Source organism: Osmerus eperlanus, chromosome 9, assembly GCF_963692335.1.
Source record: "Osmerus eperlanus chromosome 9, fOsmEpe2.1, whole genome shotgun sequence".
NCBI classification, from domain to species: domain Eukaryota; kingdom Metazoa; phylum Chordata; class Actinopteri; order Osmeriformes; family Osmeridae; genus Osmerus; species Osmerus eperlanus.
The window spans coordinates 3009971-3035514 of NC_085026.1; the positions used below are offsets into that span (position 1 = coordinate 3009971).

Genomic DNA, 25544 nt, shown 5'->3' on the forward strand with positions numbered 1-25544 from the left:
GATGAGATGAAACATCCCTTGTTTGAAACCCTGATATGTTTCATACAAAGCAGTGAACACACCCTTAACCTCTAGTACTGTACCTGAGATAATGCAAATTGTTACAAATATTTCCATTGTTATGCAACCTGAGCATGCAGGATGCTGTCCAGCGGGCAAGGAGCCCGTCTTCTGAACAGGTGACATGTCCAGGCTGTTCTTCCGTGTGTAAGGGGGAACCCACAGTGGGCGTGGCTGGATCAGAGTCTCAATAGCATTGCCAGTGAGGGAGCAGGTGGCAGATGTCCTTCACCAGCTAAAACATCAATTATTAAACTCTGTTGCACCCTGCTGGGCTATTGTAGTGTTTGCCATAGGCCTGTTGTACTGCTACAGCACATTTGAATAGTGCAGGCCTAATTATAATGAGGCAATAGTTGTGTAATGTTATTATGAATAGAGAGACGCATTCTTCAGTAACTCATTGTAGCAGTTTCAAGGAAGTGTATAAAACTATCCTCATTAATACAAAACAATAACCATTTGTTTGAATTCCTGGCAATTCCAATCAGATTAAATAGATCTTTAGAAGCAGAAAATAGACTTACACACACACAAACACACACACACACACACACACACACACATACACACACAGTCTGATTAAACAGGGCTCATGCAGCCATGGCATGTGACATCACAGGCTGCCTGGTGCTGATTGGTGGAGCCTTGCTGGGTGGGCGGCACCTCCCGATGTCTCAGTCAGTGATGCTACAGCGAGGCGGTGCAGTGGGGGCAGTGCACATCCACACGAGCATGGCTCTCTGGACGGGGGGAGAACAGGAAGAGGGAAGGATGGGATCGTAAATATCTGCCGCTATTAGAGGAGGGGACTCCCGCCACTCTGCGCTGAACGCTTGTATGTGTGTGTGTGTGTGTGTGAGAAGCTGATTGTGGGAGGGTGTGTGTGTGTGTTGGGGGAGGAGGGGAGGCTTCATCCCTGCAGCCTGCTCTGTGTTTTCACCGGGGGAAAGCAGACAGGCTGATCTGTGTTGTTTCCTGTAGGAAAGAGAGGGAAAGGGAACAGCTGGGGTTTTTGACCCTGTTTTTCCACAGTGTGTGTCATCTTCACGCTGCCACACGCATACTCAAACACACATGAAGGGCACAGGGAGACAGGAGGAGAGCGCTGTGTAGGATGGCACACTACAAGGATGTGTCTGTCAAAAAGACCTCTTCTCTCAACCTGGTGACGGGATTCTTTCAGTACCTACGTGGTAAGTAGGGCATCATTGTCCAGATCTCTCCCTGTGTCCCTGTGTGGATCGTAGGAAACCGAGCAGGCAGCCTCCTACAGGGACTCTTCTGTCCGTATCTAGGTGAAGCAGATGCAGAGGGACGCTCTGTGTGCTATGCTTCACTGGGCATCCCTGTCTATGCAGTCAGGCTTCCTCAGAAAGGCATTTGCCTTTGGGTCACTGTGGTGTGTTTGCTTACTGTGTATAGTGTTAGTGTGCTCTCTCTCTCCCCCCAGCATGTGACCACGCAACGTTTTCTTAGTGCGGATGTTTAAAGATGGCTACTGACTGTTTGCAGATTGACCCTATACCGGCTTAAACACTCACGTCACACTTTGCAGGTGCCACAGATGATCAACCGAAGCAGGGAATCCGATTTTTGTTGTCCCACACATACGGAAAGCAGACATGCATTATGCATGAGTCCCCATGCATTGTCCAAACTACGGGGGTGGGGTGACAGGATCACGCATGTCATTACTGGGCTACACAGAGTCTGCAAGATCTGAGAGCTGAAATCTCCTCTGCTCATGCTCTAATCCGCTATGACCTCATTTCCTGAGGACTTCTCATAAGCATCTATCACTGTCTACAGTGGAGGGGCATGGTGGTATCACTGATGTTAACCATTGGTATTTCAGTGTTAGAAAAGGAAGATGTGTCAGTTCTCGCTCTTGTGCTTGTCAGGTACCTCCACAATGATGTAATATTCTCATGTACGCCTTGATTAAATTCCACTGGTTTGCAGAACTTTGTAGTTCTCCTCCTAATCAGCGACAATACAATTGCATACTCTGCATGTTGACAATATGCCACTATTCAAGATGGATTCAAACTCTTTTTGAGTTCCTGTTTGAGATAGGGCCCTAGGAGGAGAGATAGGGCCCTAGGAGGAGAGATAGGGCCCTAGGAGGAGGGAAAGGGTCCTAGGAGGAGAGATAGGGCCCTAGGAGGAGGGATAGGGTCCTAGGAGGAGGTATAGGATCGTAGGAGGAGAGATAGGGCCCTAGGAGGAGGGGTAGGGTCCTCGGAGGAAGAATAGGACCCTAGGAGGAGAGATAGGGCCCTAGGAGGAGGGAAAGGGTCCTAGGAGGAGAGATAGGGCCCCAGGAGGAGGGAAAGGGTCATAGGAGGAGAGATAGGGCCTTAGGAGGAGGGAAAGGGTCCTAGAAGGAGGGATAAGATGCTTTGTAGCTGTAGTATTCTTACTCACAGGCCAGACGAATAGAAAAAAATGAGAGGGGAAACTGGAGAGGGGGCCGTTGTGAGCTGTGGTGAACAGCTAGGGGGTGTGACATCCATCAGGTATTGACATGTTGTTGTGTCTCTTGTTTTCAGATGAGCAAGAGGCAGTGCAGAAGAGAACCTTCACTAAATGGATCAATTCCCACTTGGCGAAGGTAAGAGGCTGGGGTTTTCATCCTGCATTTGCACGAGTACACACAAGCATGGTACTTCACTGTCCTCAGAGTTGGAGATAATACAGAATGTGATAAAGATAATAATGCAATCACTAGGTAATCACCATGGATATGACATCTATAACTGACTGCAATCGTTTAGAATTGATAATATAATGACCATCAGTGCTATCATGCGCTCCTGTTTACTAGTAATGTATATGTACTACTGTTACAGTAAGTGCTTATTGTTCCCATGGTGTCTCAGGTCGTGATTGGGCAGTGGCATTTTAGCCCTCATGACCTCATCAAGCTTAAAAAGACAACAGGAAGGTTGTCTTGGCGTTTGGTCTTGGTGGTTCAGTCAGGCCTTTATTTACAGTAAACATACGACCCTTTTGTTTTTATAACCGTACTAGGTTCAGAAAGGCTTTTAACATACTATCCTTGTGTTTCTATAACCGTATAAAGTTCAGAAAGGCTGTTAACATACTATCCTTATTTTTCTATAACCGTACTAAGTTCAGAAAGGCTTATATTTGAACATGTTGCCCTTCTGTTTCTATTATCTGGCTTTGGCTGAAGCTCTCAGACATGAGCTGGAGGTACTCATGTCCTCGTTCCAACCCTCACCTTTGTTGTTACGACACTTAAGCACAGAAAGAGGAGAGGGGTGTCAGAGCAACAGTGGATCCATGCTAGTGCCATCTGTGTTGCCAGGTTTCTACAAAAGCTGTTTTGCTGTGCAATTTTTCCAAGGCAGTTGGAAGATGACTGTATAAATAAGGTCCCTGTCATGGTGTTGTCATGGTCGCTCTACAAGGACCTTTTTTAAGGGTTGCGTGTGTGTGGGTGCAGTGGGTGTAAATGTGCATGTGTTACAATGGTAGGGTGTATGTGTGCCAGAGTGTGGGTGTATATGTGCACATATGTGCCTGAGTCTTTGTCTGTGAGCCTGTGTGTTTTCATGCCTGTATGTGTGTGTGTGTGTGTGTGTGTATGTCTGTATGCCTGTGTGTTTGTAGCTACCTGAGTGTATGTGTCTGCATGCATGAGTGTGTGTGTGTACGTGTGGCTGTGTGTGTACCTGTGTGTGTGTGTGTGTGGCTGTGTGTGTGGCTGTTTGTGGCTGTGTGTGTGGTTGTGTGCGTGTATGTGAGTGTGTTTGTGGCTGTGTGTGCACAGAAATGTTGTGTGTGTGTCTACCTGGACCGGGTTGGCAGTGAGAGTCAGGCCTTTATTTACAGTAAACATACGACCCTTTTGTTTTTATAACCGTACTAGGTTCAGAAAGGCTTTTAACATACTATCCTTGTGTTTCTATAACCGTATAAAGTTCAGAAAGGCTGTTAACATACTATCCTTATTTTTCTATAACCGTACTAAGTTCAGAAAGGCTTATATTTGAACATGTTGCCCTTCTGTTTCTATTATCTGGCTTTGGCTGAAGCTCTCAGACATGAGCTGGAGGTACTCATGTCCTCGTTCCAACCCTCACCTTTGTTGTTACGACACTTAAGCACAGAAAGAGGAGAGGGGTGTCAGAGCAACAGTGGATCCATGCTAGTGCCATCTGTGTTGCCAGGTTTCTACAAAAGCTGTTTTGCTGTGCAATTTTTCCAAGGCAGTTGGAAGATGACTGTATAAATAAGGTCCCTGTCATGGTGTTGTCATGGTCGCTCTACAAGGACCTTTTTTAAGGGTTGCGTGTGTGTGGGTGCAGTGGGTGTAAATGTGCATGTGTTACAATGGTAGGGTGTATGTGTGCCAGAGTGTGGGTGTATATGTGCACATATGTGCCTGAGTCTTTGTCTGTGAGCCTGTGTGTTTTCATGCCTGTATGTGTGTGTGTGTGTGTGTGTGTATGTCTGTATGCCTGTGTGTTTGTAGCTACCTGAGTGTATGTGTCTGCATGCATGAGTGTGTGTGTGTACGTGTGGCTGTGTGTGTACCTGTGTGTGTGTGTGTGTGGCTGTGTGTGTGGCTGTTTGTGGCTGTGTGTGTGGTTGTGTGCGTGTATGTGAGTGTGTTTGTGGCTGTGTGTGCACAGAAATGTTGTGTGTGTGTCTACCTGGACCGGGTTGGCAGTGAGAGTCAGGCCTTTATTTACAGTAAACATACGACCCTTTTGTTTTTATAACCGTACTAGGTTCAGAAAGGCTTTTAACATACTATCCTTGTGTTTCTATAACCGTATAAAGTTCAGAAAGGCTGTTAACATACTATCCTTATTTTTCTATAACCGTACTAAGTTCAGAAAGGCTTATATTTGAACATGTTGCCCTTCTGTTTCTATTATCTGGCTTTGGCTGAAGCTCTCAGACATGAGCTGGAGGTACTCATGTCCTCGTTCCAACCCTCACCTTTGTTGTTACGACACTTAAGCACAGAAAGAGGAGAGGGGTGTCAGAGCAACAGTGGATCCATGCTAGTGCCATCTGTGTTGCCAGGTTTCTACAAAAGCTGTTTTGCTGTGCAATTTTTCCAAGGCAGTTGGAAGATGACTGTATAAATAAGGTCCCTGTCATGGTGTTGTCATGGTCGCTCTACAAGGACCTTTTTTAAGGGTTGCGTGTGTGTGGGTGCAGTGGGTGTAAATGTGCATGTGTTACAATGGTAGGGTGTATGTGTGCCAGAGTGTGGGTGTATATGTGCACATATGTGCCTGAGTCTTTGTCTGTGAGCCTGTGTGTTTTCATGCCTGTATGTGTGTGTGTGTGTGTGTGTGTATGTCTGTATGCCTGTGTGTTTGTAGCTACCTGAGTGTATGTGTCTGCATGCATGAGTGTGTGTGTGTACGTGTGGCTGTGTGTGTACCTGTGTGTGTGTGTGTGTGGCTGTGTGTGTGGCTGTTTGTGGCTGTGTGTGTGGTTGTGTGCGTGTATGTGAGTGTGTTTGTGGCTGTGTGTGCACAGAAATGTTGTGTGTGTGTCTACCTGGACCGGGTTGGCAGTGAGAGTGCAGCACGGTGCAGATGGAGCTTACAAGAGAGAACTCCCCTGCAGGCAGAGATCTGTTCCCCCAACCATGTTCTCTACACATTACACAACACTCAACACAGAGTCTCCACTAAACAAAGATGAGCAACACTCAGACCCTGATTCAGAAATAAGGGAGAAAAGATACAAAACATGAATAATTTGCATTGTACTAACTGTCTTAAATAAAGGATTCCACTGATTTGTACTGGATTCTTGATTGATCTCAAGACTACGTGATGTCATGCTGTCTCTGAGGGAGGCGGGCTTTGCTGGCTCAGATGGTCTAGGTGACACAGCATATTGTGCTGATAGTCAGGAAGGGTGACTAATGTGAGCTGTACAGGGTTTAGATATAGAATCCACCACAGAGGCTTGTTGGAGAGCAGTCTTTTGTTCGGCCGGATTGGGCCCACGGTGCTTCAAAGCCTGGATTCTCCAACTTTGGAAGAATCTGAGTAATGTGGCCACAAACACACAGTGCGTTGGACTGTTCATCATTATTTATGCTTTCCACACACTTTCTGGCTTTCTTTCTCTCTCTCTTTATTTATTTCTCTCTCGCTTTCTTTTCTGTCCCTCTTGCTTTCTTTTTCTCCTTTTCTTTCAATTTTGGTCTCTTTCTCTCAACCCCCCCCCCCCCTATTGCTCTGTCTTTCTTCTTCTCTATCTCTCCCTGTGCATACCAATGTGACTGAATTAGACAAGTCATGAGAAGGCCCTCAGCTTTGAGCCACCTTTGTTCCAAAGCTACTGCAGGGGGTATAGTTTGTTCTCTAACTACCCCTCCATTTCTTTATCTGACCTAATATAAATCTATTAGTTTATTTTCATAAGTAAATCACTCCTTATTGAAATATCACTAGGTCAAATGGACCAGATCAACAAAAGCCATTTCAGAATAATTTTAAATACTCGCGAGTGGAACAACTGTATTCCCCTCGGACTGCAGTGAGAAGGTTTTATTATTGGAAAGTGCTCACTCTCTACTTTTGAATTTAACCTCAACTGACCAGCTGCCATTGTCTCCATTTCCTCTCATATGACCGAGCACTTCTCCAGTCATGTGTTAGTGTTGGCCCACTGAGATGAGGGCTAGCCTGAAAGTACTTATCTGTCATTTTATTCTAGGAAGGTGTTTGATTGTTGGAGTTGTGCAGTTAATGTTGATTCATACAAGACATGGCTAATGAAACCAGTCCAGTGGCTATATTTTTATAATAATGTGTAGAGTTGTTAGCTGTTAGGTTATTGATAGGATAGGCTATTTGTTGTTGCAGAAACATGCTCTTTCACACGTCCTGTTGTGCTCAACTTAGTCAGCCAACTGCATCATGCCGACATGCTATGTGACAAATTGTGAAATGACCTGCTTACTGTGCCAAATGGAGACTTCCCACACAGAGCAAAGAAATTAGCCAGACAGACTTGATCATGTGTCATGTGTTCGTCAGGCTAAGCGGCACAGTGCCTTGTCAGGGTTAAAGAGAGCAGTGCTCTAATGTTTCTCTGAGGGAAACTCACCTCAGGAGTGGGCTACCAGCCACCGCCGGGGAGAAGGCACCATCTTGTCGTCTGTGTCTCTGCACTGCAGGCTGCTGCTAACAAGCCCTGCTCATATTCTCCTCCGCAGAAAAGGCTCCAAGGATTAAAATATGGTTGATTCGATACGTCAATTGTATTTGTAATATAAGACATTTCCAGTGAGAAGAATGGGGAAACCGTTGACTTTATCCTAATACTTCTTAATCTACGTGCCTAATGCTTTAACAAATACTCTCTTCTCCAGCATAAGCCGCCCCTAGAGGTCAACGACCTTTTCGAGGACATCAAAGATGGGGTGAAGCTCCTGGCTCTGCTGGAGGTGCTGTCGGGCCAGAGGCTAGTGAGTACAGTTGGATTCTCCTGCTCCCAGGCCTCATGATGGTTCATTCCCTCTCATCATTAGGACAGTGTTGTATTCACCAGGTTGAAGGGACGTCAAACTTCCCTCTCAGTAGTTTTAGTGTACGGTAATGTAGGGCTGTTTCCTCAGTCTGTGTGCTTTGTCTGTGCCTGACTTACCTATGTCCCCCCGTCCTGTCCCCCGTCCCCCCTCAGCCAAGTGAACAGGGACGCCAGCTGAAGAGGATCCACTGGGTGTCCAACATCGGCACAGCTCTCAAGTTCCTTGAAGGCAGGAGGGTAAGCTGTTCTCAGCCACACGGCTGGATATTGTCTGGAGTCTAGGGCCAGGTGTAACTATGGTGACGGTTTCATGTTTAAGTTGAAGTAATACAACTTGAAAACACTATATCACTCTATCCAGATAAAAAAAAATACTTGACTGTGTATTGAAGGTTGCAACAGGAACTGTTTCAGTGGGTCTGGTACAAGGAAGACCTGTGTCCATGCAATATGTACAGGAATGTAGATGTGCAGAAATGGCAGGCTCTCTACTTTATCAATGCTAGGCCCAGTGAGAACAGTGTCCTCGTTGAGTCGAGCTGGCTGGGTTCATTAGAGTGAGGGGACCCCCCGCAGAAAAGATACGTTTGGACCTGACGGGTCCTGTGCTTTTAATGTTCCCCCACCGACTCTTCACCTTGCGAACCCCCCAAGTCCTCTGACACAATTCAAACTCTGTGTGAGAGCTTGTGCCGGGCTGTTGATGGTGTGTCAGTGGCGGTCTGAGGCCTGGATCTCACAGTGTTGTGACCTCTCTCCCCATGCCTCCACCCTCAGTCAGTGTACCGTGGATCCCCGGTCAGTGGCTGCAGTGGAACACGTTGTGTTCACACCTTCATGCACGGACTGGCTGAAACTATCCAGAACAATGCATCAATCCAGCTGTTGTTTTCCTCCTGCATCCGAATGCAGTGTCATAACATATTTTGTTCTATTTTCTATTGCAGTGCATTTCTGTGCATTTTGAGAAACTCTGCTATATCCTGCTGTGCTTGAGTTTTGCTTGAATAATGAACTTTAATCATCTGGAAATGAAACATGATCTCCGTTGAAGTCCATAGAGTGGACTGCTACTGTTGATCATCAAATTGAACGCATCTTTCTTTTATTTCGCTCTACATTAGGCTTTGCTGTTTCTGCCTCACTGGCTTCCACTTTACTAACTGCGCTCTACTTAACTGCATCAAAGAGCTGACTTTGATGGCTGTGAGAGAAATGCTTGAATATTCGTGAAAGCAGTGCTGTTATTTGTTTCAAATCACAAGGATATGTCACTTTACAACATGATAACTGGTGTTGAAATTGAAATTTTATTGAATTAATTTCCCTGTTAAGTAGTGATTTGCGATTTGCGTTTCGAAACAGATCAAACTAGTCAACATCCACGCCACAGACATAGCTGATGGGAGACCATCCATCGTTCTTGGCCTGATATGGACCATTATTCTTTACTTCCAGGTAACTTAAAAAACATAATCTTTTAATACATATTTTATGTATTTGCCATACATTAATGGCCTTGAGTTTTTCTTTTTCATAATAACATTTTATAATTTAATGTATAATTAAAACATTTTAAGAAAATAAATGTATTCTGCGTTGAACGTGTGCGTTCCAGATTGAGGAGTTGACCAGTAACTTGCCAGCGCTCCAGGCCCTGACCGGCAGCTCCTCCTCAGTGGACAGCATGGCCAGCTCTGAGACAGGAAGCCCTCCCATGAAGAGGAAGGTGGTCACCAAGTTCCAGGGCAACGCCAAGAGAGCCCTGCTCAGATGGGTCCAGTGCACAGCTGCCAAGTATGTAGCATGGAGCTTGCTCAAGGCTATGTTGCATGGAGATCAGGGCTTTCTACTGTACAGCTGTGCTAACTGGCGCTAGGTAGAGCAGCGGTAGAGCAACTAACTGCAGACCATGGGGTTGCAGGTTCAAATCCCCACCCTATATGATTCTTTGGGTAAAATGTTCTGCTAAATGAATACAAAACCATATGAATACAAATGAATACAATACAATATCAATATGAATTGTGTGAAAGAAAGAAACGTAATTTGTGAACCTACAGTTCTACATGCGAGTTTGAATCCTGCTTCTTAGAGTGTCTCCATCCTCAGCAGAGGCTAATGTCTGCCGTGTGTCCTGTCCCAGGCGCCACGGTATCGAGGTAAAGGACTTTGGTCCCAGCTGGCGCAGCGGGGTGGCTTTCCACTCGGTGGTCCACGCCATCCGGCCGGACCTGGTGGACATGGAGGTGGTGCGGAGGAGGAGCAACAGAGACAACCTGGAGCAGGCCTTCTCCCTGGCCGAGAACGAGCTGGGCATCCCACGCCTGCTCGACCCTGAAGGTGCCTCTGTTCTACCCTGCATTCCTCTGCCCCATCTCCTACCCTCTGTTCTACCCTGCATCCCTTTACCCCATCTTCTACCCTCCATTCTCTACCCTCTACCTTCTATATTCTTCCCTGTACCCCTCTATATTCTACCCTCTACCTTGTATATTGTACCCTCTATATTCCACCGTCTACCCTATCCTCTACCCTCTACACTGTACCCTGTAATCCTGCAATCTCTACCCTCTGCCCTCTGGACCCTCTATATTCTACCCCCTCCCTGTCTGAACTGTGCTGTTCCAGTGATGCTAGATTAAATTAAATTAAGCCCCAAAAGTGCAACAACCTGATATACCGTTGAAGTCTTACAGAGTGAGTGTAGTCTTATGTATACTGTTTTGGGGTACTGGAGAAATACCTTTGAGCATGGGTACACTGAGTGTGGGTCCTTGTTTCTGGGTTCCTGTCTGTGGATCCGTCTGGGATGAGCTGAGTCCTCGTCTGCTCCTGCACGAGGGAGGCGTCGGTAAGGGACGAGTGATGATGTCAGACGAACAGAATGAGCTCAACTTTTTGAGCGTGACCTTCATTTCTGAGAGATCAGGTCAGGGATAAAGATGAGAGCAGACAGGAATCATTTGCCTGCATTGTGGCAGAGGAAATATGGTTAACTCGCTTCAAGGTGAAAAATATTTTAAGTACTGTCTCATGTTGGTTATAAGGGAATATAGGGTTGGTTATTCTTGTCAAATACCAAATAGGTATAATTATTTACCATTGCTAACCACACACCTCTTCCTCTTTCTTCACGCTGGTCTCAGATGTGGACGTTGATAAACCCGACGAAAAATCCATCATGACGTACGTTGCTCAGTTCCTCAAGCACTACCCCAACCCTCATCAGTCAGAGACAGATGGACAGCAGGACGAGGTAACCCCCCCCCACCCCCCCTTCGTCTCAGCGCTGCTTTGTTTTACTAGATGGTATCATTGTGAAATTGTCCCCTACATGTTTCCTCAGTGCTTTACATAATTGTGCTGGTGATTTTAGTGTGCTTGCTGTGTCGGTGAATTATCTCTCATCGTGCACCAAGTAAAGCTTTCATTATATATAAAAAAAGCTTAACCATTGCATGAACTCATGAATCATCATCTTCACCCCCAGCGCTGCCATCTCACTCTAAACTCTCGCCATCTCTACCGTCTCTCTTATGCATATTAAGCTGCTTCTTGGCTCCATTCCAACTTTTGCCCTCTCTATCCCAGTCCTACAGGTAAGAGTTTGTTCCATGGTGGCGTGCCAGCCATTTGCCTGCCCGTTCATCCTCACCTTCATCCTCCTCTTCATCCTTTTTGCTCTCTCTATTTCTGTCTCTTAGTTTTCCTCTAACGCTTGTTTGTGCTGTGTTTGCATCTCTCTGTGTGCCGCTTTCCTCCTGGACAGTATGGTCCGCAAGATATAGAGCTGATGCTTGAGGTATGTGTCTCTGAATCATGAGCTACATGATTTGATGACTCTCAATGCCCTGATTTCCTCTTTCCCCCAGGGTTCCCCTGACTCAAAAAGCCTTTTTGGCAACACTTCACATCCGGGTGCTGGTAGTAAGAAATCGTTAATTGGTAATAAGGCCTTAGTAAGTCAGTAAGTCTTATGAACACATATTGATGTTGATAAGCATCTAATAAGGGACCTATTACCTATTAACTAACATTTTCCCATCTTAGGATAACACTCACCCTAACCTAACACTTATGTTGTCTTAGTAACGCAAATTAATGTTTAAAGCATCTTATAAGGGCCTTATTACCTACAAACTACTGCTTATTACAAGCACCTGGATCTAAAGTGCAACTGTCTTATTCCCTCCTTTTCAAAGTACAAGTCTTTTTCAATTACTCTATTTTAACGACTTTCATTGGTACTGGAACAACGTTTGGTGTAGATGTTGAGTTGTCGTACCTCAGGATAGCTTTGAACGTGTGGTGGTTGACCGAGGAGTTGAGTTGTGTGTTGCGTACATCCGTGTTGACAGAGGGAGGAGAGGAAAGTGCTGAGGGAGCTGAAGGTCTTCCTGGATCAGCTGGAGAGAGACGTGCTGCGGGCCCAGGGGGCGGAGGGCAACCTCACGGACAAGTACCAGGTGAAGAGGACAACGCTGCACTGACGCTTTAGCATCGTGCTTTCTTAGGCTTCACAACGCTAGGTTCAATGAGTCATTTACTTTGTACTTGTATTCGTTTAGCAGAAGCCTTATCTAAAGAAACATACCAAGAATGCATTTAGAAAGCGCAGAAAATCAAGCATCAGAAGTACATAGTTCTAACTTTAATTTGGTGGTAAGTGTCAGAAAATATTTTTTACAGTAAAGACCGGCATTTTACAGACGCAGTGAAAATTTAAACATCTCAGCTACCAAGCACGGTGCAATGTTTAAAATTTAATTTGATTGTTTTCAAATTATAATTTTGGGGGGAAAGTCCAGGCCAGTAATATAATGTAGCTTACAAACATACAGCATATTATTATGCTAGTCCTTTCCTATTACCATCAACATAAACAATCCTCCCCCACAATCTCCTCTCGTTCTAAATGTGGAACCTCCTTTTGCTAATGCAAATGCTATGCTAATACTTAAATGCTACTTTGTTCCATTGCGTCCAGGCCTTCAAGAGCTTCCGTGTACAGTATGAGATCAAGAGGAAGCAGACAGAGCCCCTGCTGGAGCCTGTGCTGAGGGACGCCAAGCTGTCTGTGGACCAGGCCCTGGTCAAGCAGGCCTGGGACCGCCTGTCTGTCAGGGTGAGTGGGGCTGCTCTCACCTCTGCAATCACCAGGCTCAGCAAGACAACCTCGTCCACCACCATCCTAACCTCGTCCACTAATGATACGGATCTCACCCAGCGTCATGCTAACCTCGTCCACTATGATATGGATCTCACCCACCAACATCCTAACCTCGTCCACTATGATACGGATCTCACCCACCAACATCCTAACCTCGTCCACTATGATACTAATCTCACCTGGCATCATCCAAACCTCATCCACTATCATCCTAACCTCATCCACCTCTATCCTTTCAGAAGGATTAAAGGAAAGGATTCTCCATCTTGATAGACATTTTTCTCTTGACCATTGCTTGTATAAAATATAATCTAAAATACATTGTATTCAAGTTCATCATAGTGTTGACAGTTTAATCAGTGCATAAACACGTGTCCCCAGAATAGCAGTCTCATTATTGGACCAGACTTCAATTTCTACCAGACCAGACAATTTGTGTTGGCCGCTGTAAAGTGCTCAGTGGAGCGCAGGGCTTTGAGTCATCAGTTCATCAGGAGGGGAGGAGAGAGGGGAACAGAGAGGGCTTGTTCTCCGGTCAGACAGCTCTGCTGAGCCCTAGTCAGTGGAGAGGCAGGGCACTGTGAATGGAAGAGGACAGCTTGAGAGCACATGCCAGCATTCAGGCCAGTGTGCTCCATGCCGTGGCGCAGCCCGGTCTTGATTGGGCGAGGCTTTAATGAAGACTGCTTTTACAGCTGCTGGACTGGCACATTCATCTGGACAAGTCTCTGCCGGGCCCTCTGGGAGTGATCGGAGCCTGGCTGCACCGCGCCGAGATCGCCCTGAGGGAGGAGATTCCCATCCAGCAGGCTCACGAGGAGACCGCCAATGGGATTCACAGAAAGCTGGAGCAGCATAAGGTGCACTGAACATCACGCAAACACAAACACAAAATGTTGAGCATAAACCCTGGGACTGAGTTTCTTTGGTTGATCACTGCTACAGTACAGTAGCCTACAGTAGCTGTGGGAGTTTCTATGTCAAGCTCACCAACACGGTAAACTTTTCATACTTTTATTGGCTGTGCTGATGAGCGTGCTTGTCCTGTGTTGCAGGAGGTGCTGAAGAACTTGGAGTCTCACAGGCAGACGTTCCTGCAGATTCACAGAGACAGATCGGTGAACGGGGTCCCTGTGCCCCCAGAGCAGCTTCAGGACATGGCTGAACGGTCAGTCCTGGGGTCCGCTCCGGACACACTGGGGTCCGCTCCGGACACACAAAAGGACCAATCAGAGATCAAATTCAGTAGTTGACGGCAGTAGCGTAGCCAGAATTACAATTTTTAGGGGTCCCATATAAAACAAAAACCAAAAAAACACTTCCTTGATTTTTTGTTGTAACCAATCAGATATCTGACAGGGGGACATGCAGATGAGGCCCCCCTAGTGTAGGTGTCTACACTACTGGTTGATGGTTCCGAGGTGTACACAGTAGACTTGCTTCTTTTTTTCAGACAGATAATCAAGCATTACATTATATAACAGTGCCGTTTTCAACAGTATTCCACATATTGACCACCTCTACTTGAACGTCGGTTTCTCTGCTGCTGGTCCGCTCACCATTACACAATTTCTTTTAGATTAATTTAGCAGATGCTTTTAATTTACAGCGACATACAGAGGTGCATATACTAAAAGCAGCAGTTAATAGACTATATTCTAACAGTATTATAGAGGTTAGTGCCAAGGAACACCCTGTGTTTACAAGAGAGTGAAACAACTCTCAAATACATCATAAAACTATGAATTCCACAAATACTATGAGAAGTAGTGTTCAGATAAGTGTTTGGTGCCCTCAAATGAAGAACAGTGTTGTGTTACCAAGAGTGGGGTTCGAACCCACAAGGACTTTGGATCTTAAGCTTAAGTCCAACGCCTTAACCACTCGGCCATCCTGGTAAACTACTGGTCAACCTTAAAAATGAACCGGCCTTCAAGAGAACTAACATGACAACTAATCTGCGTTTCTGACAGGTTCAACTACGTGTCCACATCTTCCCATGCTCACCTGATCAAACTGGAATTCTGGGAGATGAAGTACAGACTGATGGCCTTCCTCATACTGGCCGAGTCCAAACTCAAGTCCTGGATCATCAAATATGGCCGCCGGGACTCTGTGGAGCTGCTCCTGCAGAGCTACATCGTAAGTTAACTCAGATGGGGTTTTGATCCGGTTACAACATCAAATTAAGCAATATGTTTTCATCTCTTAATCTATCCTTTATCTATCAGTGTCTTCTATTCTGTTCTCTTTATCCATTTATTTTATCAACAGTCGTTCATCGAAGGCCACAAGTTCTTTGAGCAATATGAGACAACATTCAGAACTCTGAAGAAAGCAGCTGAGGTCTACGTCAAGTCTGACAGTACAGGTGGGATTTTATACTTGACTTTCAGATAGGTCATCCTCTACTGCGTTGTGTTGTCCTGAGTGAGTGAGTGTGTGTTCTCCCATTGATTGTTTGTTTCATGTTTTAGGCATTAAGATCAGTACAGTGGGTAAGTCTAAAAGCACGTAACAACTGAAATATTAACAGATCCAAGTAGAATAATCGAGTGCACTGTACTGTGGCCTTTGATTGGCTGTGCACTAGGGACTCCACCTGAAAATACAACTACTACCCCAGTGTGACCATTTCTACTAACGACTATTATATTACATGCCTGTGACGTGTGCATGTCTATTTCTGAGGAGGCCGTGGTCTTAAAAGGTTCCTCTCTCTTTTCTGATTCAATAAAGTAGAAATAAACGCTAATTACGTTAGGCTCATGGGAATGCATGCTGAAAAGATGGTGTCTGTCCCCTTCTGAAACAATGAGTATGTTTTCCAAAAACAAAAGAGACGACCCAGGATGTCTGATCTGGTTTCAGTGGACGAGGGGGAGGGGGTGAGTAAGTTCCTGAGCGAGGCCACGGCCCAGTGGAAGAACCTGTCTGTGGAGGTGCGCAGCGTGAGGAGCATGCTGGAGGAGGTCATCTCCAACTGGGACAAGTCCAGCAGCACGGTGGCTGGTCTGCAGGCCTGGCTGGAAGACGCAGAGCAGATGCTCAATCAGTCGGAGAGCGCCAAACGGGTGAGGGTGGGGTTGGTTGTTAGCGATGTCAAACCCACGCACGCACAAGCACACACATGCCTTCTAATGAGCATCTATTGGTGAAAGAAACAATGTTCTCTCGTTTGTGAAAGGGATATGTCCTAACTGCATGGTGAAAAGGCTGGTTTCGTTTTCATAATGAAAACATTTGGTGATGTTCTTTTATGCAGGTATCAGCATGTTTTACATGTATTACAGTAGTTATACAAAGTACATGTACCGCAGTGGGATGGAGTCATTTCCATCCGTGTTCCTCAAACTGCCTCAGTAACACATCTACTGAATTTTCTCAGTTCTCTGCTCTCAAAGTCAAGCTGACATAAAAGGCAGACTTATGGACATCCTGAAAGTCCGGTGTTGGCTCTCTATATGAATACACTGCCTCCCTCCCTTTCTGCCTGTCCAGGACTTCTTCCGTAATCTTCCCCACTGGATCCAGCAGCACATGGACATGAACGACGCGGGGAACTTCCTCATCGAGACCTGTGATGAGACGGTCTCTCGAGACCTGAAGCAGCAGCTACTCCTGCTCAACGGGAGGTGGAGAGAGCTCTTCGTCAAAGTCAAACATGTAAACAATCTCCCTTTATCTTGCACTCATCAGAGAATGAGAAAGAGCGGACTCCCAAAATGAAACCTTTGCAAAAGGAGGCTAGATTGGATTCATCAGTGGAAGGATTCTCTCTCAGGGTAGCAAATATGTGTCCTCCCCAAAGTAAATATTCACAGTGGAAGTGAGAAGTCTTATACTTAAACGCATGTGACCTGATCAATAGCATGGGATTGATTTGCCGCTTGTTCTTCCATCTCTGCCCTGTTCTCAGTACGCCAGAGCTGATGAGGTGGATAAACTGAAGCAGGACTACCAGGAAGGACTCTCCACCCTCAAAACCTTCATGGATGCAACCAACGAGAAGATGAGGGCGCCTGTCCAAGTGTCTTTCCTCAACGTCAGAACCTTTGTTCAAGATGTTGAGGTAGCTCTCATCTAAGTTCACATATCTGGAACAAAGTCCAAACTGTTTAAACAGACTAGACAGACCCATCTATAATATCATGAGAACTCAATCTCATTAAGGATAGGTAAACAAGTAGATATTGTGTTCTCAGCTTAGCATGTATTATTTCTCTCAGTCAGTCATCGTAACACATTAAGTATTACCACAAACATACTGTACACTGTGCAGTACCTTGCCTGTTCGTTCACTGTCCGTATATACTGTATATACATATTGTATATATTCAGTATATGATATGAGTCATGAGCTTAGTTTGCAGGTCTCTTCTTAGCCATTGGATAACACAGTTTGAGCACACTGTCTTCCCATCCCCACATCAGTCTGTTCTGCTCGTTAACAGGACATCAAGCACAAAGTGCCTGCCATGGAGGCGGCCTGCAAGACTGCCAGCCGCACGGTCCAGCTGCTGAACAAAGACACGGCCCAGGAGGAGGTGTCTCAGATGCTGGATGTGATGGTCTCCATCAAGGAGCAGCTCAGCAAGGTGCTTGCTCCCTCTCAGCTGGCTGTAATAGGCTAGCGAAGGTGCTTCCTCCCTCTCGCTGGCTGTGATAGGCTAGCGAAGGTGCTTCCTCCCTCTCAGCTGGCTGTGATAGGCTAGCGAAGGTGCTTGCTCCCTCTCAGGTGGCTGTGATAGGCTAGCGAAGGTTGCTCCTTTCTCTAAGCTAGGCTAGTGGAGATGCTTTCTCGTTGAGTCCCACACCATTGCTTTTGAATGAATAGTTTAAAATGTTTTAGTTTAGATGACAGGACCCTATCATCAGTGTCATATAAGGAGACACTTTCATTTCTGATGGCGTCAATACACGCCGTGACCCAGTGCGTTCTCCCATCAGATAAGGGAGAGGTGCCTGCCACTGTTGCGCGAGGCCCAGTCCCTGCTGCCTCCCTTGGAGGAGATGGAGAAGAACATCACAGGCTTCTACCAGGCCCTGGAGAAGGCCAGCCGCATCACCACCGCCAGAGACTCAGAGGCCCCCGGCGACTTCAAGCAGAAATGCCAGGTGTTTTGAGTCGCCTTTGATCTGGGGTTGGCACAGTAGGACAAACATGAAACTGCCTGGAGGATTGAGGAAAAAAAGGTTATGAAGTTCTCCAAAAAGTTAAATTGCTCACAGGCTTTTTGTTGTGTACGGTTGAGTTCGGATATAACTATCAACACACCAGAACTGGGTATATTACCATTTGAAAATACTATCAAATACTTGAGAGCTTTAGATTTGACTGACGGCTTAGAAATCAATGGACCAGTCCCTGGAAAAGTACCAAATACAGTATGAGGCAAATCAAACACACCTAAATTACTTTCAAATACTTTAGAGGTAGTTGACCTCTGTATTTGATTAATCTGTAACAACCTGTCTTATGTTTCACCTCTCTGTCTCCAGGAGCTGGTGACCTTCACACAGAGCTGCAAGAAGTGCTTAACAGTAATTGAGAAGAACCACCAGACCATCCAGAGAACCCTGGAGAACAGTAAGAACCTGGATAATATGGACATGTCTTTGCTGCAGAAACGAGTAGCGGACCTCCAGGCCTCCTCACAGGTACAGCACATAGATGTTCTCCTTTCCTCTCCTGTCTCCTCTAAATATAAGTGTGGTAATACTTGGTGAGTGTAAGTGTTGTAAGTTTGTGATGTAACGTGTGTTTACTAGGCAATGATCAAGGAATCCAGCGAGTGGAGAAAGCACGTGGAGGCCAACAGCAGCATGATGAAGAGGTTTGAGGAGTCCCGCGTGGAGCTTGAGAAGGTTCTGAAGACTGCCCAGAGCTGTCTGACAGAGAGAGGGAACCCAGACGACCTTCTCAAGAAACACACAGTAAGAAATGAGCTCAGTCATGTCTATGGCCTGGGTTAACTGTACTAGAGATTCATTAAAGCTAGACCTGGGTTAACTGTACTAGAGATTCATTAAAGCTAGACCTGGGTTAACTGTACTAGAGATTCATTAAAGCTAGACCTGGGTTAACTGTACTAGAGATTCATTAAAGCTAGACCTGGGTTAACTGTACTAGAGATTCATTAAAGCTAGACCTGGGTTAACTGTACTAGAGATTCATTAAAGCTAGACCTGGGTTAACTGTACTAGAGATTCATTAAAGCTAGACCTGGGTTAACTGTACTAGAGATTCATTAAAGCTAGACCTGGGAAAGAAAGGTTTATGGGTATGTGTGTAAGCCGAGGGCTGAGACGTTTGGTGATTTTCTCCAGGAGTTCTTTGGTCAGTTGGACCAGAGGATCCTCAACGCGTTCCTCAAGGCCTGTGATGAGCTGACGGACATCTTACCAGAGCAGGAACAGCAGAGTCTTCAGGAGACTGTCAGGAAACTGCATAAGCACTGGAAGGTTGGTCCCAGACAAGCACTGATGAATGGAGCTATCATGATCAAGACCAAAACCTATTACATTATTAAAACCCATTTTCACTTGTTTCCGCATGATGCATAATGGATGTTGTTCTGATACTGATATTTCTTGTGATACTGATGGGAAGGGAAAGTTCCCCTGTGAATAATGCAGATAAGTGTTGTTTTCAGACAGACACCATAGCATTAGCATAGCATACATACAGTACATAGCATTAGAATAGCGTACGTATGGTACATAGCATTAGCATAGTATACATACGGTACATAGCTTTACCAAAGCAGACACACAGTAGGCCTACATAGCGTAAGCATCTCTCCTGCGTTTTCCCCCCAGGACGTCCAGACAGATGCGCCGTATCACCTCCTTCGTCTGAAGGTGGAGGTGGAGAGGAGCAAGCTGATGGGGTCCCTGCAGGAGTGCCAGACCGAGGTGGCCAGAGAACAGCGCCACATGCTGGGCATGGGCAGCGAGAGGCTCATCAAAGAACACAAGGTAAGACTGGGAGTCTGGACATGTTGTACTGATGAAAGTGATGCCTGACAGTACAGCTCCTTAAAATACTATACACCCTAAAATACTGACATATCATATTGATACTACTGAAATAGGGAACATTAATAGACAGTAGTTAATGCGGGAGTCACCCAGAAAGCATGTCACTCTAATATGTTAATATGTATTATAGTTGGTACAGTATATAGCTTAATGGGCTATTTGTTATGTTATATACCCGGACATTGTATATTGAGAGTGTACAACTGGTAAACGGGTGTAAAGGATTGTATAAGTTCAGGTTCAGATATGGTGGTGATGCCTTGGTGTGTCTGTAAGAACACCTCTGGAGTCGGAATGCAGTTTTATGGGATTACGTGGCTATTGTAGGCAGCACAGCAATACACAGGACTCAGACAGGCATATTCAGTGAAACTCAATGATCTTTTATCTTCGTGTTTGTTATCTATCAAAGGGAATCAATTACAGATTATACATTACATAACATTCACATACAGGCTTAAAAACATATCTCAGACACACAACAAATTGCTAATAACAGTTTAATGGTGATTGTACTGACATCTACTGGTCATTCACGTCCGTTTTAGTAACGTCCGTTTTAGGGAGTCAAGTGGCTGAGCGGTTAGGGAATCGGGCTAGTAATCAGAAGGTTGCCGGTTCGATTCCCTGCGTTGCCAAATGACCATTGTGTCCTTGGGCAAGGCACTTCACCTTACTTGCCTCCTGGAAATGTCCCTGTACTTACTGTAAGTCGCTCTGGATAAGAGCGTCTGCTAAATGTAAATGTAAATGTTTTGCTGCAAACTTCCACAATCACGAGATGGTGCTGAGAAAACAGATCTCTGCGCATGCGCAACCTGTTACCTGTCTCTGGCCTTTCTAACAGACAGTGTGGTGAAAATCATAGCAAAAACCGTGCACCAGACTGCACCAATGGCTGGGTTCTCTGTTGGATGTAACTGTATTCCTGCAGGGGTTCTTCAGAGAGAAAGGTCCTCAGTCCCTCTGTGAGAAGAGGCTGCAGCTGATGGAGGAGCTCTGTCAGAAACTTCCGGAAAGCGACCCCACCCACCCAACCCTGCAGGCAGCCAGAAGGGCCTTCTCTGAGCTCAGGGAAGAGATAGACGGCACCCTGCTGAAATTGATGCAGAACCCTGACAAGTGGAAAGAATTCAACTCCAGGTACATTCACAATAACATGCATTCATTTAGCAGACGCTTTTATCTAAACAAACATACAAGGGAGTTGAACTTGCAACCTATAGATCAGCAGTCAGATGCTCCTGAGCTGTATACCCATCCCTTATGTCTCATACAATTTTATCTAAAGTTATATACAAATTGTTTATACAGTGCAGAAAGTACAGCAGAAGTCAGAAGTTCATATAGACCTAACAGTATTTTGGTGGTTAGATGTAAGGACTAATAACTGGGTATAACTCAGTTTCAAAGCATCTACTAAGTGAATACATTACAAACTGTTGTAGGGTGAAAAGCATCAAGCAAAATCATACAACAAAATCACATATCTAGGAAAAGTTAAGAAAGCAGGGTTGTGGAATTGTATTGAGTGCAATAATATATATATTTCTCTTCACTGAGGTAAGATTACAGGCGCTTGGCACTTCTAGTAATATGTAACACATAATATCTTGGATAATCCCTTTATCATAACGTGGCTTTGATGAGATTGGTTGGTTGGTTGACTGAGATGCCACTTCTCTGGCAGGTTCTCCGACCTCTCCTCCTGGCTGACGTCTAAGGAGAGCCTGCTCCGTCTCCTCAGGAGCCGAGCCAGCGACCCTAGCAAGTACGGCCAGGTCAAGTCCACCATCACGGTAAGCTGCCTCCTCAACCGGACACGACACCAAACAAACGCAATTTGTCGTTGAGCAACCTTGTTCTCACCCCATCAGGAGCTGAGGAACGAGGCAGAGCTCCAGGAAGGGAACCTGGGCTGGCTCAGATCTCGTCTGGCCATGCTCATCGAAGTGTGCACGGACATGGATGCCCAGAGGCAAGGAAGCGCCCTCGGCAAACTCTCCTCCGACTTCAAAGGCTTCCTGGCCTCTCTCTCTGAGGTAAGCTCTGCCCAAGGAAGGGAATACCTTCAAGGTCTTTATTACTGTAACAACCTGTGTAAAGACTGTACAGTATGTCCACATATGATATAAATCAACAAATCAATATGAATCAAAATCAAATGTTATATCTATTCATGAGTATTATAACCAAGGCTCTATTGGAAAACAAATACATTTCACCTACTGCAGCAATATGAATCAAGATAGTAATGTATCCCACTGATTGAGATCTGGTGAAGAGACAACATTGTAACCTGAATCCCTGCATGCCCGCGATAAAACACAATGAGAGGAGGGATTCATAATGAGGCTACACCCTGGCTTCCACATTTCCTCTTCCTGTTTCCTCCTTCTGTCTCGATATCTCATCATCCCTCCTACCTGCCTCTAAGGCGATATTACCTCGATCAGCCAGCTCTATTAAGGAGCTGTTGTTCTCCACCAGGCTGAGAAGGTGGTGCTGGCGGTGGGGGACTGTGTCCAGTTCAGGGAGGAGGTGCGGGCTACGCTGGAGGAGCTGGTCCAGGGACAGAAGGAGGCCCAGGCTGAGGTCACCAGGATCCTGGATGCGGAGACTGGCAGGGCGGCCCAGCAGATGCTGCTCACCCACCAGGTAGGACCACAACTCTTCCTCTTAGTTTCTTTTATGAAAAAAATAAAATAATAATCGATTAAACCACGTTTTTTCTTCTTTGATATTATGATTTTTTTAAATATACAATTACATTTAACCATAGATAATTAAACACAGATGATCTCAGTATTTTCACTCCATAAATGTGAATATTTTCATTTCAGAACAGCAATGGATCCCTTTGTATGAAGCAAAAAAAAAAGCTAATCAATAAAGCTATTTTTCGGAACCTCTACGTTTTTGACTTACCCTCGTGAGTTTCTGTGGTTGTGACGCTGTGTCTCTCTGTGTCCAGCAACTGCTGAAGTGCCTGAAGCTGCGCAGGAGGGATGTGCAGCAGCAGATCTCCAGGGGCCAGCAGCTACTGGCGGAGGAGGGCCTGGGAGACACCCTCCAGCAGGACCTGCAGAGTCTGGAGAGCACCCTCAGCAAGATGGAGCAGAGCATGGACTCTCAGGAGCAGGGCTTGGAGGTGCTCGGGGCCCTATGTGCTCTGTCTCTGTCTCTCTCTCTCTGTGTCTTTCTATGTCTCTCTATCTCTGTCTCTGTGTCTCTCTCTTTGTGTCTCTGTCGGTCTCTCTCTGTGTCTTTCTATGTATCTCTTTCTCTCTGTGTCTCTCTGTCTTTCTATGTCTTTCTCTCTGTGTCCCTGTCTCTCTCTCTTTCTGTCTCTCTCTGTTTCTCTGTCTGAAGGTCTTTTCTTTCTTTCTTTCATTCATTTTTTCACCTTTGTGAAGGGGTCCTTGTGGGGATGACAGAGAGCTTCAGAACTCTCTGAAGGTTTCAATTATAGACATCAACCACCATAGGTTTCAATTATAGACATCAACCGCCATTGCTAAAGCCCTTTGTGACATGTGCAATGTACAAAAATCTCAAAAAGGGCCATATGTTACATAAGATCTAACCTTGAGTATTCCCATGTGTCTTTGAGGTCACACTGGCTGCCTGGCAGGAGTTTGAAAGCCACCAAACAGCAGTTCAGGAGTTCGTCAACAGAGCCCTCTCGGCCATGGAGAGAGACCTGAACTTTAGCAGCCCCGACAGCCTGGCAGCAGAACTGGACCAGGCAAGGGTCAGTCAGATCTAGGTTCACCTTAAGATCAACCTATGTGTTATTGAGGTAGTTGTTGGTCAGCCGTTGGCATTATGACAATACAGACCGTTCCTTGACTCTAACCACTGAAATACTGTTAGAACTGTGTGCTTCTGATCCTTATTAGCTAAAGAAGATTAGCATTGTCGCTTTTGGATAAACGTGTCTGCTACATGAACAAAACGGTACATAAATATCACCAAGCAGGTGTTGTGAAGAGTCTTGGGCACTCACTTGGCTGCTGTGTGGTCCCTGCAGGTCCTTCTAAAGCAGAGTGAAGCAGAGGTGTCTCAAGTCAACACCCTGTTGAGGAGGGCCTCAGAAATCCAGCTGGGCCCCAACAACAGGACCAGACTCAGGGAACAGGCCCGCTCCCTCAGCGAGCAAGTGGACAAGGTGGAGGCAGGCCTCAAGAGAGAGTAAGACTAACAGAACTAAGTGTACAGGGATGGGTTTACCTCAGCGGTTAGAGCATTTGACTGCAGACCAAGAGTTTGCAGGTTCAAATCCTCTCCAACCTCCTATGTATGTATTCATTAATAAAAGCAAACTCTTGATGCTGTTGCCTTTTCTTTTGAATGTTTACATGAAATCCTAAATGAACCCTGGTGTTTCATAGTGTCAAGACTCTGGAGGAGATGAAAGCTCAGTGGGATCGGTTTGGCAGTGAGTTTGAGGCCTTCTCTTCCTGGATCTCTGAGAAGGAGAAAGAGCTGGAAGCGCTGAAGACCATGACTGCTCCCCTGGAGCAGCAGATCAACATTGTGAAGGTACTGCACTGAACCTGCTGTGGCCCTGTAAAATTGAGAAATTCCTATTTTATGGGAGAGACAAAAATCCTCATTTGAATGATGACCTTGATGATTTCTTTGTCCTCTTTCTTGCCTTCTTCATCCTTCTCTTCTTGTTCCTCCTCACCCTCCTCTTCCTTCCTCCCCTTCCTCTTATTCTTCCTCTTCCTCCTCCTTTACTTCCTTCCTCTTCCTCCTGGCCTGCCAGACTGTGGGCTCGGAGCTGGGAGAGCGTGCGGAGGTCCTGTCCCGCCTGGAGGCAGACTCCCAGGCCCTGGCCCAGTTTGTGTCCTCGGGGGAGGCCGCCCGTATCAGGGCCCGTCTGACCCAGATCGGCCGGTACTGGGAGGAGCTGAGGGAGAGTGTGGGACAGCTGGACGGACAGCTGCAGGAGAGCTCCTCACACCTGCAGAGGTTCCACAGCAGCCTGGAGGAGGTAGGGGAGGGCTGGGTGGGGGGGGGGGGGGAGGGACTGCTTCCCTTCACTGGTTTCCTGGTTCGGGTGAAGCTCTGAGAAACTTTGATTGTGTGGATTCTGTTCTCAGGCTCAGACCGGTCTGTGCGATCTGCAAGAAAAACTGGGTCAGCCTGTCACCACCTGCACCTCCTCGTCAGATACCTACAAGACGCTTCAGAACCACATGGTACCCCCTCTCCCTGGGTCTCTCTCACACCCTCTGTCTCTCTATCTCACTATGTCCTTCTCTATCACTCATCTCTCGTAATTTCTCTCTTCTCTCTTTCTCTCTTCGTTGTTTTCTTTCCCTGAAAGCTAAAACACAGCATCCTACAACCCCCCCCCCACACACACACACACATACACCCCAGCTCCATATCCCTCTCCTGCTCCAGAGGTAGTTCTGTGTGACTGACATGGTTGCTCTGCCATCCTCCAGGATGGGTCCCAGAGTCTGGAGAGGCTGAAGGCCTCCCTGCTGTCCCTGTCAGCTGTGGCCCGCAGGCTGGGTGACAGGCAGCAGGCAGACAGGGCCGTGGTGGAGCTCCACAACAGCTACGATGTCAGCCTGAAGCAGGCCAAGGACAAGCAGACCACTCTGGAGAATCTACTGTCTCTCTGGCAAAAGTAGGTTGAAATATCTAAGAAAAACACGTTAGCTTTACATCAGACAAGAAGACAACCTGTCTTGAAACTGTATTT

The 25544-nt window shown here is 46.1% G+C and overlaps 1 protein-coding gene and 1 non-coding gene across 5 annotated transcripts in view; one reads left to right on the plus strand and one right to left on the minus strand.

Moving 5' to 3' along the window:
- Window positions 1–802: 802 nt before the first annotated feature.
- syne1b (spectrin repeat containing, nuclear envelope 1b) overlaps window positions 803–25544 on the plus strand; it is a 91626-nt gene continuing 66884 nt past the window's right edge. For 3 of the 4 annotated variants that reach the window (XM_062469360.1, XM_062469361.1, XM_062469362.1), the window contains exons 1-28: window positions 10764–10861; window positions 11375–11407; window positions 11964–12071; window positions 12593–12730; window positions 13471–13635; window positions 13831–13943; window positions 14749–14917; window positions 15050–15146; window positions 15647–15849; window positions 16277–16441; window positions 16695–16847; window positions 17230–17373; window positions 17726–17893; window positions 18278–18436; window positions 18548–18712; window positions 19106–19240; window positions 19598–19756; window positions 20754–20962; window positions 21510–21618; window positions 21697–21861; window positions 22310–22477; window positions 22794–22970; window positions 23433–23573; window positions 23853–24013; window positions 24214–24364; window positions 24594–24821; window positions 24931–25029; window positions 25282–25469. In XM_062469360.1, the coding sequence (XP_062325344.1) occupies window positions 10787–10861; window positions 11375–11407; window positions 11964–12071; window positions 12593–12730; window positions 13471–13635; window positions 13831–13943; window positions 14749–14917; window positions 15050–15146; window positions 15647–15849; window positions 16277–16441; window positions 16695–16847; window positions 17230–17373; window positions 17726–17893; window positions 18278–18436; window positions 18548–18712; window positions 19106–19240; window positions 19598–19756; window positions 20754–20962; window positions 21510–21618; window positions 21697–21861; window positions 22310–22477; window positions 22794–22970; window positions 23433–23573; window positions 23853–24013; window positions 24214–24364; window positions 24594–24821; window positions 24931–25029; window positions 25282–25469 (4145 nt within the window). In that variant the 5' untranslated portion in view covers window positions 10764–10786. Of the gene's footprint in view, window positions 1257–2615; window positions 2678–7444; window positions 7541–7755; window positions 7840–8967; window positions 9061–9220; window positions 9400–9748; window positions 9946–10751; window positions 10862–11374; window positions 11408–11963; window positions 12072–12592; window positions 12731–13470; window positions 13636–13830; window positions 13944–14748; window positions 14918–15049; window positions 15147–15646; window positions 15850–16276; window positions 16442–16694; window positions 16848–17229; window positions 17374–17725; window positions 17894–18277; window positions 18437–18547; window positions 18713–19105; window positions 19241–19597; window positions 19757–20753; window positions 20963–21509; window positions 21619–21696; window positions 21862–22309; window positions 22478–22793; window positions 22971–23432; window positions 23574–23852; window positions 24014–24213; window positions 24365–24593; window positions 24822–24930; window positions 25030–25281; window positions 25470–25544 lie in introns of those variants that run through there. The other variant, XM_062469363.1, reaches the window with a different exon arrangement.
- On the minus strand, window positions 14593–14673 carry trnal-uaa (transfer RNA leucine (anticodon UAA)). Its single transcript is given in 2 exon segments — window positions 14593–14630; window positions 14637–14673. It is a non-coding gene; the product is annotated as a tRNA-Leu (tRNA).